Source organism: Podarcis bocagei (assembly GCF_964188305.1).
Source record: "Podarcis bocagei genome assembly, chromosome: 17".
Lineage (NCBI taxonomy): Eukaryota > Metazoa > Chordata > Lepidosauria > Squamata > Lacertidae > Podarcis > Podarcis bocagei.
Genome location: NC_138143.1, coordinates 37,322,473 through 37,339,537, shown reverse-complemented (window position 1 = coordinate 37,339,537; position 17,065 = coordinate 37,322,473). Strand labels below are relative to the sequence as shown.

The window sequence follows — 17,065 nt, the reverse complement described above, 5'->3', positions numbered from 1 at the left end:
ACAGACTCCGCTAACCCAGAAATAGTGCTTCAGGTTAAGAACTTTGCTTCAGGATGAGAACAGAAATCGTGCTGCGGTGGCGCGTCAGCAGCGGGAGGCCCCATTAGCTAAAGTGGTGCTTCAGGTTAAGAACAGTTTCAGGTTAAGAACGGACCTCCGGAACGAATTAAGTACTTAACCTGAGGTACCACTGTATACCCCAACTGTAGCTGGAAGGCCAGGAATTATCCATCCCTGCCCTAGGCCCTGGTCAGTCTTTTGCCATCACTTTAGCCATTTCCACACTATACCCCAGGCCCCTACCCACCCCACTCCTGGTGCTTATATAGGCTCTCTCCTGTCCCCTAGACCATGCTTTCCCACCTCATCACCTCACATAGTTGGGACTCGTACCAAAACATCCTTGTACCCATGGACCTCTGTTCTTCTCAGAGCTAACTTCTACCGTATAAGGTCACGCTTTCTGGTACCCTACAAAGGTACCTACTATATGTAAGTAGATCTGAGAAGTCTTATTTTTCTGTTGTATGCGAGTCTTTGAAAAGAATAGCTATCCATTTCCCAGGCAGAAAAATGAGAAGCATCAGCATGCGTCACTCCACTGCTGTTATTAATCATGTCACAAACGGCGGCTGATGCTCTCCTCCCACTGACTCTGGAAGCTGTTCACTGTATGATGAATGTGGGTGTGCCTGGCTGTGTTTTGCTGCTGGCATTTGACAGCCGTTTTCTGCTATTATGCTGCAAAACTTTTAACAGCAAAGACCTTTAAAAAAATCAACTTGGTTGTCAGTTCTCCCTCTTGTATCCCGCCTCCCACTGTTTTGAATGGAGCAGATGGAACAGCGTGTTTCAGGCCCTCTGTGTGCCCGCCCTTTATTCCAGGGAGGAAAATTGCAAGAAACCAGGCTGCCATGCTTTTGATGGAGAAGCAGCCATCAAACTAATCAGAAGTGGTCTTGGTGGCCCTCTGCACACACATCTACCCTCTTCACACATAAACGGAGATACATGTGCCTGTTGTTGTTGTATATGATCGGAAGAGCCCCGCAGGATCAGGCCCAAGGCTCATCTAGTCTAGTGTGCCGTTCTCACAGGTGGGAAGCCGACAAACACAACCCTCCCCACCTGCAATTCCCAACAATTGGTACTTATTTGCTCTCAATGACACCAGAAGCAAAACATAGTCGTCCTGTCAAAGAGCGAGCCAGCAGTAAATCACACCGTTCAAGTTGGAGTTAACCCTTTATTAGTAAAACTGATATTCACAGACTTGGCTGCGCATCAGGCCTAATGAGCCCAACAGCTCACCCCCGGTAGGTCTTGCCCCATGGATCAGTTGCCAAAACCGAAGGCCCACACCTCCCCACAGCCACCCTCAGTCCCCTTCTCTCCAGGGCTTTTCCCAAGCAACCAGAGATTGCACCTATATGAAGCCAACCCCTCCTCTGCCCTTTTCATGCCTCTTCTGGTTCTGGGAGACCAGCTGGGAGGGTTGCTTGTTGCAGCAGGAAGGGGAGACACCTGTGAATCTTCCCCAGCCGGACACCTTGGCGTCCCTCCTCTCCTGCTCCAGCTTCTGCCTCTTGATTCTGGACTTCTGTCTGCCACAGATTCTCCCAGCTTACTAAGCCCTGTTACCTCTTAAGCTTCCAACACCACCTTTCCCCCATCTTCTCCCTCTCCCTCTGCATCGTTGTCCCACCATCACTCCCCAGGCACTCAGCCTTCCTCCCTTGGGGGTTCCCCAGCTGGTTCTCCCACCATTGCTCTGCATCCAACTAATCCAGGAGACATGCTATCTAGTAGTCCACCACTGATCTCTCCTCCAAACAAGACCCACTGAGTTTGAATGCTGATGCCACCAAAAATTCTAGTTTCACGAAGCATCCCCACTACTTTGTAGAGATGGAAAGAAATGACAGCCAGGAATCAGTACTGTAAGCCTGTCCAGATCTGGCCTGCTGTAGCTGAGCAGATCCCAGAGCACCTCTTCCCCCCACAGCTGGACCCACATGCTTGCTGCTCACATTATAGGAGCCATGCTGTCCTTTTGCAGCTGGCCGTCTCCATAACATGTCTAACAATATCTAACAAGCCGGTTAATTAAGAAGGGTTTGGTGTTTAAAATAGAGGCTTTTATTCTTGCAATATACAGGTTTTCCTTCATAAAACTTTACATAGAATGTTTAACTTCTGTTTTTAAAAAAAGGAATTTGTAACACATAATCCAACATGAAGTTAAAAGCCTTACAAAGTTCTGAGAAAGGTTAGTGGCCTTCTGTGATTGAAATCCAGTTGCTTTTAAAGGGGATGTCTGTGGCCCTGATCCAGCCAAGGTTAGTCGTGGCAAGCCTCTCTGTGTCTACTCAAAAGTAAGACCCATTGATTTTTTTTGGGGGGGGGAGGGCTTACTCCTGGAGCAGCAGATACAGGATTATAGCCTAAATATCATTAAAGCAATGAGGATTCATTTAGTTTCAATGGGTCCATAACAAACTATCTTGATCTGCATCGAAGGACCTATTTATAATTTGTAGCTTGGTTTGCTTATACGGCTGACATGGGCTGGTCTAGTGCATTTTTATTCCAAAATATATGCCACTCATTTCAGTGGTACTTCCTCTGGAGTAAGTAGAGAGAAGATGGCAGCCACATCCTGCAAGGAATTTCTACAGAAGCAATTTCTACCCTGCATCCAAGAAGATTCCCTCATGACACACGCGTACAGGTGTTGTTTATGTACACATTGTTTTAATTCATTTTTAAATTTTGCTTTGTTTTTGTTTTGATGAAGTCGACATCCAAGATATCACCTGGAGGGCGACAGGTTAGCCAGCCCTGGAGTAGACAATCTTGGGCTTGAGGACAAGTAGTGTGACCTGGAATAAGGCAGTTTCTTTTGCTCCATGCAAGGTCATAGCTATTTATTGTCGTGGCCGGTTGGCTACGCAGAGTTTTGACTTGCCTTGGATGTAGGACTGCTAGTGTTTTCGCTCAAGAGAACTGCTCCATGTCGTGCCATCAGAATAAGCCAGTCCAACTTGCACATTGATGAGATATAAACAAAAGGCAATTTGGTCCTTGTTCATGCGTGTCACTGGTAATGTGTTGCCAACTAAAGACTAATGCTACCATCTTTGCTCTCTGAGCACACAGCCCATCCAACTATTGTATCAATAAAAGAGGGGCCTCAGGCTCTCTTCAAGAGGTAAGGCAGGGAGGAGGAACCAAGAGAACTTCAGGTCTTGTTGGACTCCCATCAGCCCCCAACAAGCATGGTCGGGGATCATGGGAGTTGTAGTCCAGCAAGTCCCACAGTATGCATTCTTCTTTCAGACGAGTTTTCGCTTGCACACGCAAAGTTAATGCAGAACTAGTCAATCTACTGCCTAAAACTCTGGTGGTCACTCCTGCTACAGGCCAAAGTGCTGCTAAAGGCACAAGAGTGAAGGTCATTAAAATGGAAAAGAAGTTGGCAACTTCGCAGAGAAACCCAAGGGGTTAGAATTCAACTATATACATATAGAGAAAGAACCTTCTCTGGATGCAGATGCTATAGGCAAGTCACAGGGAGCCACCGCTGGGTAAGGGATAATATAAGCAAAAAAATTCAATTCCTACTTTGTTTGCCATTTCTGAACGCACAAAAAAAATTATCACCTCTAACCCGCTTAATGTGGCTTTTCAGTTCTTGTACAGTTTCCTTCCATCAACTCCGGAGCATCTGAATTGTGTCCTAATGTTGGGCAACCCCCACCAATCCCCCAAGTTTTGGTGCTTTTAACAGTTTCACTAAAGCAAACAAGCAAAAATCCTGTTTGCAGATCCTGACATGCAGAAAGTAATAGGGAGGGCTTCACCTGTTGCATGTCTGCCTGCCGTGTACCTGTTGAAAGACTGAGGAGTCTTACAAGATAAAAGGGGGTTAATCCTAGTCCCTCTTTGACCAGAGGAACGGCTACCATGCCCCCCCCCAGTCTCATTAAAAGAGCGAAGCAAAGTATTTCTCCCCATTTATTCACCACTACCCAGCTTCTGCTTTGCGTGTGTCTAATAAGAAACAACTCAACTAACTCATTATTTAGGCCAAGGAGTTCCATGAATACCTTTCCCCCATAATCGTACAGGTCCATTTTCTCTTGCAGATAATTTTCAAAGGCACAACGTGCAGCTTTGCCATTCTTGCATAAAATCATTTCAAGTTCTGAGCTGCCCTGGTATGAAAATGGTTGCCAGCTGCCTGGGAGTCAATTCTGTCGGTCGTTTTTGTACATTATTTTAAAAACCAACACCATGTTATTTTGACATCGCTAGTCAAGAGAAAGTTACAGGTTTTTTCTTCTTGCAGTGTACAAGAGATGCTGTGTTCATCTTCTGAAATTTCACGCAGCAAAACCGCATAGAAACTGATCTGTTTGCCTTCTTGAAGAGTCGGCATATTCCAGTTCTGTCTGCTTTATAGGCCTATTTTGCCGTGGTCCAAGGACTTCCCAGCACAGAAGAAAACAAAACTAACATTCAGTGGTGGAAAGGGAGATTCATTCTGAGCAAGGCTTCACTGTCTTATCAAAAAGACCAGCTCCGTGGCTGAATAGTCAACATTACTGTGGCAACTTGACCAGCTGGCTTTTTGGCAATCACTAAAAGGGTGTGTGTAGGTAGGTAGGTAAGAGGGAAGGGGGAAAGAAAGGTGGGTGGTGCTGTGGGTTAAACCACAGAGCCTAGAACTTGCCGATAAGGTCGGTGGTTCGAATCCCCGTGACAGGGTGAGCTCCCGTTGCTCAGTCCCTGCTCCTGCCAACCTAGCAGTTCAAAAGCACACCAGTGCAAGTAGATAAATAGGTACCACTCTGGTGGGAAGGTAAACAGCGTTTCTGTGCGCTGCTCTGGTTCACCAGAAGCGGCTTAGTCATGCTGGCCACATGACCCGGAAGCTGTACTCCGGCTCCCTCAGCCAATAAAGCGAGAGGAGCGCCGCAACCCCAGAATTGGTCACGACTGGACCTAATGGTCAGGGGTCCCTTTACCTTTATTTATCAGAAGAGATAAATTATTTATCTTCCATGATGCTGTCACTCCCATTTCAATTTATTACCTACTCACCACCATTTTGTTTTTACGGGTAGGAGAAGTACCGACTGAAAACTATGGGGAAGTAACAGACCTTTTGGGAAGCTCTCAATCTTGCACCTAGAAGGGAGCCCACCACAGCACCCTGTAACTTCTCCTCACTCCTTAAAAGCTGTATGTAGGGGAAAGTATTGGTTTCCCCAGCTTTGTGACATTCGGCAGCCTTTGTGACATCATCCACTAGGCGAATCCCAGAGCAAATTTTGAGCAGCCAGTGTCACTAATGGAAAAGGCAATGAGGAGTCAGACATGAGTGAGAATTGGCATGGTGGCTGCTGCTGATGTCACAAAGGCACTGCTTTCCCCTTCACAAACAAGACTACAGCTGAAGAGGACTGCAAGGAAGAGGAGGAGGCAGCAGCTGAGGCCTGAGGTAAGGGTACAGGTGAGGGAGCAACCATGCCAGGGAACAAAATCAGGAAATCATTTCCATTCCCATCGTACTGTAGCCGCTGCACCGAAAAGCAACTGAACGTGAGCTCGTTCACTCCTGCAACGAGCACGCATGGGGAAGGGACTTTCCAGGGTGGCCCCTGAGGAAGGCCAAGATCACACAATTGTACAAAAGATGCTCCCGTTGTTATGGCAGCCCCCATCCACTCTTGCTGCTATCCTGGCGGTCATGTTTGAGACTTTCTGACTATTCCCGGATGTTGATACGCCTCTGGAGGCTCCTTCGATGTGAGGCCGCGCCGGGGGGTTCTCCAGGGTCCAGGCAACGTCCGACCTGGAAGGAGAGGAAGACATAACAATGCATTTGTCAGATACCTAGTCTGAATCAACGCCGCCTTACACACGGAAAAATACGGTATGCTTAATGTAGAGAGCATCAGCTGTATGGAATTAGGGTCTTCATATTGTCAAGTCCCCAAAGGGCTACTTGGCTTACCTTTTCTTGAACGCCAGGAGCTTGTTGCTTTGAACGACACAGGCTTCCGTGTCGGAGGCCTGCTGCAATATGCTCTTTTTGGACTTCCCTTGGAAAATCACATTGTCTTGCACCAAGGCCTTGGTCTGGTCAAGCATCTCAATGGCATAACCTCGAAAGGAGTGGATTCTGTTCTTGGTTACCTGGAAGGAAAAGAGGAGAACACAATTACTGGTAACATAGCACTCCATTAGCAAAATTAGATGATTCATCATTCTGGAAGAGAAAGGGCGCGTTGGTTTTCCAGAAGCAGGTGATTTAAAAAAGAAGAACCCAAGACAGCTTGATAGAGACCTGTGAGCTTCTGAACACCATGGAAATTTGGTGCCAGTTGAACTTCAAGAGAGAAAAAGTCTAAAGTCTAAAAGTCTAACTCAGCCCTCCAGATGTTTTGAGACTACAATTCCCATCATCCCTGAGCACTGGTCCTGTTAGCTAGGGATGATGGGAGTTGTAGTCCCAAAACATCTGAAGGGCCAAGTTTGCCTATGCCTGGTCTAAAGGAAGACTGTTCTCTGTGAAGAGGGTTATGTCGCTCTGAGGAATAAGGGTCTCCTTACCACTGGCACCCTTAACAAAAGTTCCCAGGATTCTGCTGTAGAAGCCATGTCTGCTTAAAGTGGTATTATGGTGCTTGGGGGAAGTTATGGAATTGGGATTTAAAATTCATGGAATGTTATATGTTGAACAAAAATTATATGAAAATGATGTACCGATGGTATTTAACTCCTGGTGAATTAGCAAAATTGCATAAAACAGGCTCAAATGTATGCTGGAAATGTAATGAAAAAGAAGGCACCTTTTATCATATGTGGTGGAATTGTAAGGTAGTAAAAGGATTTTGGGAATTGATATGAGTTGAAAAAAAATGTTTAAAACAACCTTTGTTAAAAAACCTGAAGCCTTCCTTTTAGGAATTCTAGGTGCCAAAATCCCAAAGGAGAAGAAAAGACTATTTATGTATGCGACCACGGCTGCACGGATGTTACTGGCCCAGAGATGGTAAGAAGATAAAGTCCCTGCCAGAGAAGAATGGCAGATGACGTTAATGGACTATGCTAAAAGGGCTAAAATGATCGAAAGAGTTAGAAATCAGGAAGACCAAAATTTTAATAAGGAATGGGGAAAATTTATAACATATCTTAAAGACCATTGCAAACAGTTAAAATAGTTAGGACTGGAATATCACTTGTAGTTTAAGGTTGAAATCTGGACATAATGGAAGAGGCAAAGGGTTTGGATTAACATAAAAGATGCGGGAGGGAAGGATTAATAACAGGACCCATAAATGGGAGGATGGAAGTCCGGGAGATTCCTAGGAATCTTGTTTCTATTATTTGATTTATCTTTGATATATCTCTGAAAAATTTTAACTTGAGAAACCAAATAAATAAATTTGTAGAAGAGGAGGAAGAAGAACTAGAAGAGGTATTATGGTACTTTGCATGTATTGTGCAAATGCAGCTCTCGAACGCCGTAGCACCACGTTACACCTAAAATGCTATGACTCGAACCGCCGACCTTCTGATCGGCAAGTCCTAGGCTCTGTGGTTTAACCCACAGCGCCACTCGCATCCTACAAGGTTGTCTAAGATTAAATAAATCAAGTAAGTAAATAAAACTACTTAACTAAAAGTAGAAATAACCAGAATATTTCTCTGTGTTGGGGTTACTTAGATGATGTTGCGACGCAACCGGCAACCCGAAATTGCAAGACTTCAACTCCAAAGGAGAAGCTCAGCAAAGAGCAGTTAAAAGAGCTGAACATAGCAGACCTAGTAAAAGAGGCAGAAATCTTTTACCCTACCATAAAAAAGGCTCAGCTCATCTCTCTTGCTCACTCATGCACCTCTTGTACCACAGAGCAGTCATTTAGTACCTTTCGGAGGGTCTGACAGGGGAGGGTCTCAATGGGCTCTGCTTACTGAGAGTGCACAGAAAAAACTGCATTGGAAAAAAGGAGCTATTTGAGAAGGAAGTGCTGAAAGGTTTTCAGCAAATCCAAGAAAACCTGTTTTAATTTAGTTGTGGTTTTTTTCCAATAGAATGAAAAAAAAGTGTGTTCTTTGTAAATTGGCAAAATATACTCAGTAACCGCAGGAAAGATACTCCCTGATGGTGTTTCTCTTTTTAAAACTTCCAACTTTTCAAATGACTGAATATTTTGACAGCTTTTTCGGAGCACTTGGGGTTCAAAAGAAAGTAATTTAAAACAACTGTTGTTGAGACATTTCATTCCAAATCTGAGCCAGACAGAAGATGAGGTCAGGTGGGTGTCCTGTCCACCTACTCCCACAACAAAAATTCTGGTTACGCCCATGTCCAAGAGGGAATTGGAAAGGCCAACAGCAGTTCTGTGGGAAACTGTGTAAAATTACCAGCCGCCGGTGGTGCAACACACACTCAAATTCCACTATACTGAAATCGACAAGAACTGAGAAAGAAATGGGAGCATTTCCTGGAGGCTGGTACACAAATTAAGACACAATTTACTTTAAAAAATATCTACTGCAGAACTTGCATGTTTGTGTGTGTGTGTTTTGCTGGGGTGTTAAGGGCTCTTGTGTCAGTGAATGGATCTGTAGATCCTCATCTTCTCCCATTTGTTTATTTCTTTCGCCTCCTTCACACCTGTCATTTTCTGGGACCACATTCAACATTATATTTCTCTCCACAGGAGCAGCTTTCCCCCCTGCTTCTCTGAGGACTGTTCCAACCTGTTTACTTGCTCTTCTACTTCTCTTGGGGTAGGCAATGGATTCTTGCCAGAACACAAATGAGAAAACAGAGGCAGAGGCAACAAACAACCCTTAGGCTTCCTATTAAAATGTGCTCACCTATCAATATAGAGGTGTGTGGGCACTTTGAACCCCTCCCCATTTTTGCAATTGTTTTTTTTTAATTGAGCAATGTGGGATTTTTTTTTGGAATTTTGTTGTTGTTTGGTTGCAGCTCGTTTGTCTGTTTTATTTCTTTGGGAACGTGTGTGTAGGTGTTCCGATTCCTTTTGGGGGCGGGGTGGGGGTGGTTCTGAGCATCGCGTTTTTCTTCCTTCCTTTGAAATAGGCATTCTGCGGCGTTCACAGAAGTTTCTTGGCTCTCCAAGTGTGCTCCTGGAACCAAGTATCTACAATACTGTCTTATTTATTTTATAGTACAGCACATTGATTTTTAGGGACGCGGGTGGCGCTGTGGGTTAAACCACAGAGCCTAGGACTTGCCGATCAGAAGGTTGGCGGTTCGAATCCCCGCAGCAGGGTGAGCTCCCGTTGCTCTGTCCCTGCTCCTGCCAACCTAGCAGTTCAAAAGCACATCAAAGTGCAAGTAGATAAATAGGTACCGCTTCGGCGGGAAGGTAAACGGCGTTTCCGTGTGCTGCTCTGGTTTTGCCAGAAGCGGCTTAGGCATGCTGGCCACATGACCCGGAAGCTGCACGCTGGCTCCTTCGGCCAATAAAGCGAGATGAGCGCCGCAACCCCAGAGTCGGTCACGACTGGACCTAATGGTCAGGGGTCCCTTTACCTTTATATTGATTATTGCTTTCATTTTATGGGTCAATGGTCTCGTTAAATAGTAAAATTCATGTTAAATTGCTGTTTTCGGGGTTGTTTTTAAAAGTCGCAAAGGGATTAATCCATTTTGCGTTACTTTCTAAGGGAAAGCGCGCCTTGGTTTAAGAACGCTTTGATTTTGGAACAAACTTCCAGAATGGATTAAGTTTGAGAACCAAGGTACCACTGTGTTTGTGTGTGTGTGTGTGTGTGAGAGAGAGAGAGAGAGAGAGAGAGATGGGTAAGGTAAAGGACACCTGGATGGTTAAGTCCAGTCAAAGGCGACTATGGGGTTGTGGCGCTAATCTCGCTTTCAGACCAAGGGAGCTGGCATTTGTCCACAGACAGATTTCCGGATCATGTGGCCAGCATGACTAAATGCCGTCTGGCACAACAGAACACCTGACGGAAACCAGAGCGCACGGAAACGCTATTTGCCTTCTCGCCAGAGCGGTACCTATTTATCTACTTGCACTGGTGTGCTTTTGAACTGCTAGGTTGGCAGGAGCTGGGACAGACCAATGGGAGCTCACCCCGTCGTGGGAATTCGAACTGCCGACATTCTGATCGGCAAGCCCAAGAGGTTCAGTAGTTTAGACCCACAGTGCCACCTGCCTCCCTTTATATATAAAGTGGCTACTTTATTTGGAATACTAAAACTTATTTGTGTGTACACACACACACACAAAATATGTTTTAGTATTCCAATTAAAGTAGCGTGTTATGTTTAAACTCTAAACAGAAAATATTGCGCAGTCTTTTCTAGGAGAAAAAAGAGAACTATATTTTTAAAATGGTCAAAGAACCTGGGGCAGCTTTCACACATATAAATATCACTGCTGGAAGGAAAAAATGAGGTTAACTTGTGCATGCAACCCTTCTTGGAGGGCTGGTGCAATATAAATAATCACAATGAGTCATCTAAATAACCACAAATCATCATAATGATTATTTATGACTATTTAGATGACTCTTGGGTCCCTTCCAACTCTGGAAGGCCACCTGCCAGGGATTCATCAGCTGCAATTCCTGCATTGCAGGGGGCTAGACTGGATGATCACTGCGGTCCCTTCCATCTCCACAATTCCCAGGTAACAAGCAAGCTTGTTCTCTTTTATTTCGCCACGCACCTTCATATCTGCTGCCTGCAGCAGCTTGAGGCCACAGCCCTGATTTCCCAAAATGTCATTCTCGGTGACGATTCCGTCGCCCTTGGAGGCCACCCCGTGGCTGCTGTTGTCATAAATGCCGTTCCCACGAAGCTCCACCCGGCACTCGGCTTCCACCACGACTCCCCCCAGGCTATTGCAAGAGATGCTGTTGTTTGCGATTCTCGTCAGCTGCGAGCTTTGGAAGACGGAGACCCCGCAGTCGTGGTTGGCGTGGATGGCGTTTCCGACGATGTTCAGGGCTTCGCTGCTCTTGATGTACAAGCCAGCAGCTACGAGAGGAGGAAAAGCACCCCGGAATCAATAACCTATCTTAACCAACAACCACCAACTGGGACAACAAGGGACAGAAACCCGGAAATGCACCTACACTGAAGTCAAACAATTAAGATGCTGCAATGTTAATACAGTAGTACCTTGGGTTACATACGCTTAAGGTTACATACGCTTCAGGTTACAGGCTCCGCTAACCCAGAAATAGTGCTTCAGGTTAAGAACTTTGCTTCAGGATGAGAACAGAAATCGTGCTCTGGCGGCGCGGCAGCAGTAGGAGGCCCCATTAGCTAAAGTGGTGCTTCAGGTTAAGAACAGTTTCAGGTTAAGTATGGACCTCTGGAATGAATTAGGTACTTAACCCGAGGTACCACTGTATCTGCATTAAAAACAAAAAAATCCCTCCAGTTAAACAGATCCCAGCTATATGGCTAAGATCATGATTTTAAGGAAGGTGTGATATTTTATTATGCCAACTGGCGGGGCTTTTTTCAGCCAGAACTCACTGGAACTTAGCTCTGGCACATCTTTGCTGAGTTCCGGCACCACTTTAGAGTGTTCTGGCATGGCCGCTCAGCGTCACGTCAGTCCAGGTTGCAGGGGGTACGGTGTCTGGTGCCACGCGGTGGATCGTGGCACCATAAGTCACCGAAACCGGTGGTGGGGCAAGCGTGGCGTTTCTGCAGGAGCTTCCCAGTATACCTGAAGGAATGTCTCCACTCCCATCGTTCAACCCAGATACTGAGGTCCAACTCCGAGGGCCTTCTGGCAGTTCCCTCACTACGAGAAGTGAAGCTATAGGGAACCAGGCAGAGGGCCTTCTCGGTAGTGGCACCCGCCCTGTGGAACACTCTCCTGTCAGATGTCAAGGAAATAAACAACTATCTGACTTTTAGAAGACATCTGAAGTTTTTAATGTTTAATCGTGTTTTTAATATTCTGCACTCACCTCCATTGTGGTTGATGTTGTTCGACTCCACGAGAGCCACGCTGATTGGCCTCCGGATAACCACGCGCTCATCCTCACTCTCCAGGTCATTCTCCCAGTTGGCAGCTTCTCCTTCGTCATTGAAGTTCTCGTTGCCCCCTTGGTTGGCGAGGTAGTCATTAGCATCATCTTTGCGGCAAAACACCGCAATCCCATAGATGCTGTTGTGACCGATTTGGTTGTTTGCGATGTGCGGGAGGCTGGAGGACATTATCCAGACGCCGCAGCCCTTGTTCCCTATGCCAAGAGAAGAGGGGGAAAGCACATTGGCCTGTCTTCCTGATGTAACATTGTACAAGAGACTGAAGAAGCTTGGGCCAGGAGCTAACTGGGTCCTAGGTGTCCTGAACTGGTTGGAGGCAGAGGAATGGTGAGAGGCACAATCTCCACAGACTGGGCTGAGTGTCAGGCCTAATAAGCAGGACAGCTCATTCCTGGTGGTCTTCCTCCATGAAAATCAGTTGTTGAAACAGAAAGTCCCTGCCTCCCCACAGACATCCAAGTCCCTTTTCTCCAAGGCTTTCCCCGGGCAATTGGAGACTGCGTCTGTATGCAGCCAACCTTTCCTCCGCCCTTTTCATGCCTCTACTGGTTCTGGGAGACGAGAGCCAGTTGCAGCAGGAGGGGAAGACACCTGTGACTCTTCACCAGCCAGACTCATCTCTGCTTCTTGGCCTCCCTCCTCTCCAGCTTCCCGGACTTCCCTCTACCACAGCCTCTCCCAAGCTCACAAAGCCTTGTTTCCTCTTTGGCTTCCAACACCTCCTCTTCCCCATCTTCTCCCTCTGACTAATTGTTGTCCAGCCCCCCAACCCTGGGCTCTGAGCCCTTTTCCCTTGGATGTTCCCTAGCTGGGGCCTCCTACCATTCTTCTGAGTCCAGCCAGTCCCTGACAGGCCATCCTCCATTTTGAAACTGGTTTCTAGAACAGTCCATGGAGAGCTGCTCTGCTACACTCAGCGCACAAGTCCCAGGGAAACAAGGATACGGAGGGGGTAAGAACGCCACTGTCAGCAGAGGTTTACCATAAATGGTGTTTCCTTCTATGAGTCCTTTCCCACGCTCCCCGACCACCACGCCGTCTGAATAGCCACAGCAGATCAGGTTACTTCTGAGGACAGGGTCACCTCCACGGCGGATGTCCGTACCTCCCCACTGGTTTTCCCGGATGACGTTTTCTAAAGCAGTTTAAGGAAGGAAGGGTAAACAAAGGACTGCCAATTATCCAAAGGAGCACTGAAGGAATGACGTGAAAAGACTATTTCACGTCAAGCCAGTTTCTACCTCGACTTCTGTATCAACCTGAGGCAGCCCAAGGCTGTGTCATCATCCAGCTTGCAGCTAGCCAAATGCTTGTTGTTATGAAAGGTTATTATTGTGTTTGTTATGAAGGACGAGGATGGCGCTGTGGTCTAAACCACTGAGACTCTTGGGATTGCCCATCAGTAGGTTGGCGGTTCGAATCCCCGCGATGGGGTGAGCTCCCGTTGCTCTGCCCCAGCTCCTGCCAACCTAGCAATCCAAAAGCACATCAGTGCAAGTAGATAAATAGCTACCACTGTAGCGGAAAGGTAAATGGCATTTCCATGCACTCTGGCTTCTGCCACGGTGCTCTGTTGTGCCAGAAGCAGTTTAGTCATGCTGGCCACATGACCCCAAAAAGCTGTCTGTGGACAAACGCCGGCTCCCTCAGCCGGAAAGCAAGAAGAGCGCCACAACCCCATAGTCAACTTTGACTGGACTTTACCGTCTAGGGGTCCTTTACCTTTTGTTTTGTTTTGTTTTGTTTTGTTATGAGAAGAAGGGGGAACAGGAGAAAGGAGGAGAGCGTTCTCTTTCCAGCGCAGATCCTTGGCTACTATGACAGACTGGGAACCGCAGTGACAGACCACTAAGGGAAAGCTTTCCAAATTGTGTGCCACAACACATTAGTGTGTTGGCCGCAGTGAGTAGGCGTGTCGCACAAATGTTCCCTGCATTCCTCCTGGGGCTGGAAAGGGTTCGTTTAACCTCCGGCTTGCTAGTAAAACTGAACTGCTGTGTTGTGAAATGATGCGCGTCCAAAAAGTGTGTCACCAACGTGAAAAGCCTGGAAAGCTCTGCACTAAGGAAATGCTCTGGCCGTGCTCAAAAAGGGAAGTTCTGAGAGGCAGGTGGCGCCAAACGGACAAGAGAAATAACCATGAAGTGGTCACCAGACTTTTGTTGTTCAGAGCTGCAGCAGTTCTGAGGTGACTCTCCTATGAGCTAGGAAGCCCATGAATCAAACAGCACTTCGGCCATGAAGTCAAAAAGTGGCTTTAGGCAAGCAGCCAGAGTCTCTCTTTTGTAAGATGGGGATGTGCACACTGGCCTATCTTACAGGGTTATGGGAAAGGACCACCGAAACCTTGTCACATGAAAATTGAAGCACACAAGTGAAGGAAGCTGCCCAATACAGAATCAGCCTTATCAAACTCAGTATTGTCTACACTGACTGCCAGCAGCTCCAGGGGGGTGGCTCAGGCAATTGGCATTCATTCTCAGTCTTACTGAGCTAGGGACCTTCCTGCCCAGGAGTGTAGTGGGGGGGGGGGTTGTGTGCCAAAAACCCTGCCAAAACTGAAATGAGGATTCACTGTTTAGAGGTTATTTTTTGCCCAACCCAAACCCATGCCCCAGAAATGCTTTTCTTCCCACACCTGTTATTTGGCCTCTTCCGTTCTCGTTCACAGCGATGCCAGCAGCAAGGCCTTGGAAGATGTGGTTCCCACTGGAATGAAAAGGGGTGGAGACACTGTCAGTGTTTTGTACAGTTTGCTTATCTGCGTAACAGGACAAGGTGAGAAAATAGTGGTGATTTTATCTTCTACACAAGTGCAAACACAAAGAACTCCCTCTGTGAAATTTGGCTTTCCTAATAGTCCAAAGTACTTGGCTTATGTCTTTTTTGGATAATTAATTAATTAAATTTATATATTACCCATCATAACATCTCAGGGCAGTTCCCAGAATATACCGTTTTGTTTTTTGCATTTGTACTGCTACTATTTTTATAGTATTGGCTATCTTTTTAAATGAGATTTTACTATAGAGTTTACCCATCTCAACAAATGCCTGCCAACACTTCCATAGGAGACAATATTACAGCAGTTTTATTTTAGTGGTACCCAAAAATGATTTTGATTGTCACCAGATGCCAATAAGTGACTATATCTGAATTCAAAAAGTCATTATCTTAAACTTTGCTGTTGTCAGACTGAAGACAGAAGTTTCAAAAGTTATCAGCAAAGAGTATGGTAGCTGAGTGTCCTTAACATGACGCAGTTGTTTTTCATTATGACAGCTTGAGCCCTTGAATATTCTGGGAGTTTTTTATAGTACTGATTTGCTTACTTCAATTAATTTTTTATTATTATTTTTAAAAAACAGTATTGAAAGCTGATGAGATCAAGGAGAACGAGCAGTGCTTATCTCCACACTGTCCCCATCTATTACCTGAAAATGATCTTTGTGGGGGAATAATAGTGTGGTGAGATCTCTGTCAACCTAAAGAGAATCTCCTGGAGCCATTCTCTGGATGCCTCTGGGATTGAGGCTTTTAAGAAAAAAGGCCGGAGAAACAAGCTTTCCGATTGGTCCAAAGACCCAAGTGAGACTTCTGTTTGAAATACATTCAGGGCTGCTTGGGAATAATTAGCGTAGCAATAATATCTTCTTAAGAATAACAAGCCTCATCTCCCACAACAAAAACACTAGGCAAGATCAAGTCAAATGCCTCTTGTTTTAGCAGGGACAAACTGATCTCAATTATAATAGACTTGCAGGGTTTTTTGTTTTGATGAGCATGCTGCTGACAGCGTTGTCTAGGAAGAGAAATTACGTCTCCGCTCTGAGCTCCCTTCTTCTTTTATGTTCATTTCCTCTAGACTTCATTCGCTGCATCATAATCACCCGACAAGACAGCTGCCTATTTAGAAATTGCTACTTATTTGACAGGTCTGTTTCAGCCCAGTCGTGACCCTTATGGTTTGCAGATTAATAAAATCTGTTTCACACTTGTCAGTCGAGCTATTATGCTGGAACAAGCCGTTCCCAAACGGATGCTTAAGCCCTGTCTAGGTTGCTTTGTGTTTCGGAAGAGCGTTGTGGGGCTGTTGTTTTCCTGCAAGAAGTGTCTGATGTTGCATTCGCAGCACAGCTCCAACGTGCATCTCAAAACAAGAACCGCCAATAAATCAGGAGCAGATTTGCATGCCCTACAGACTCCCAAGTTTGAAAACTCCCTAACCCGGAGGGTGATGAACTGACCTTCACGGCCAAGTTGGGATTCAAACTCTGGTTTATTCGAACTCTAGCCATTTCGCCACACTGGCTCTATCGACTGCCTACCCAAAGTAGCCCTGTGCCAGGGATGGAGAACACTGGGGCCATTCAGCTATTGTCGGAGTATGGCTCCCATCAACCCTTTCTGCGTTGGCAAGGTGGTCTGAAACTGCCACGACTTGGAAGCTAGCAATGCCTGAAGAGCCACAGATTCCCCATCCCTTCACAACACACCCTCAGGCCATGTCCCATTGGGATGGACAACTGCCCTTGCATGAACCATGATCTGCTGCTGCAGGACTGGGTGAGGGAAAGCTGCCTTTCTGGGAAGAACAACCATTTTTTATATGCTGCGCATTAGACTGGGTTACCCCGGCCACTCTGGGTGGCTTCCAACAAATTAAAACATAGCAAGACATCAAACATTAAAAACTTCCCTAAACAGGGCTGCCTTCAGATGTCTCCTAAAAGCCAGATAGTTGTTTATTTCCTTGAGATCTGACGGCAGAGTGTTCCACAGGGAGGGGGCCATTGCTTTGTAGGGAAGTGGCTTTCATACTGTGTGTTCTGGGCAACTCTAAGGTTGCTGATGTAGAATGGCGAGCAATTTTTCCCACTCTGTGGGGCTACCTTTGAAGGTGACTCGGAAACTACAACTAATCCAGAATGCAGCAGTTAGACTGGTGACTGGGAGCGGCCGCTGAGACCACATAACACC

The 17,065-nt window shown here is 46.2% G+C and overlaps 1 protein-coding gene and 1 long non-coding RNA gene across 2 annotated transcripts in view; one reads left to right on the top strand and one right to left on the bottom strand.

Moving 5' to 3' along the window:
• Window positions 1-2,116: 2,116 nt before the first annotated feature.
• The window catches only part of FBXO10 (F-box protein 10), a 45,238-nt gene continuing 30,289 nt past the window's right edge, over window positions 2,117-17,065 (bottom strand). The window contains exons 6-11 of the mRNA XM_081176265.1: window positions 14,724-14,794; window positions 13,068-13,220; window positions 12,004-12,279; window positions 10,743-11,053; window positions 6,023-6,204; window positions 2,117-5,860 (exon numbers count right to left, since the gene is read on the bottom strand). Coding sequence (XP_081032391.1) covers window positions 5,683-5,860; window positions 6,023-6,204; window positions 10,743-11,053; window positions 12,004-12,279; window positions 13,068-13,220; window positions 14,724-14,794 — 1,171 coding nt within the window. The 3' untranslated portion in view covers window positions 2,117-5,682. The remainder of the gene's footprint in view (window positions 5,861-6,022; window positions 6,205-10,742; window positions 11,054-12,003; window positions 12,280-13,067; window positions 13,221-14,723; window positions 14,795-17,065) is intronic.
• Window positions 14,763-16,082, top strand: LOC308577083. The gene is made up of 2 exons (XR_014003421.1): window positions 14,763-14,874; window positions 15,463-16,082. It is a non-coding gene; the product is annotated as an uncharacterized lncRNA (long non-coding RNA).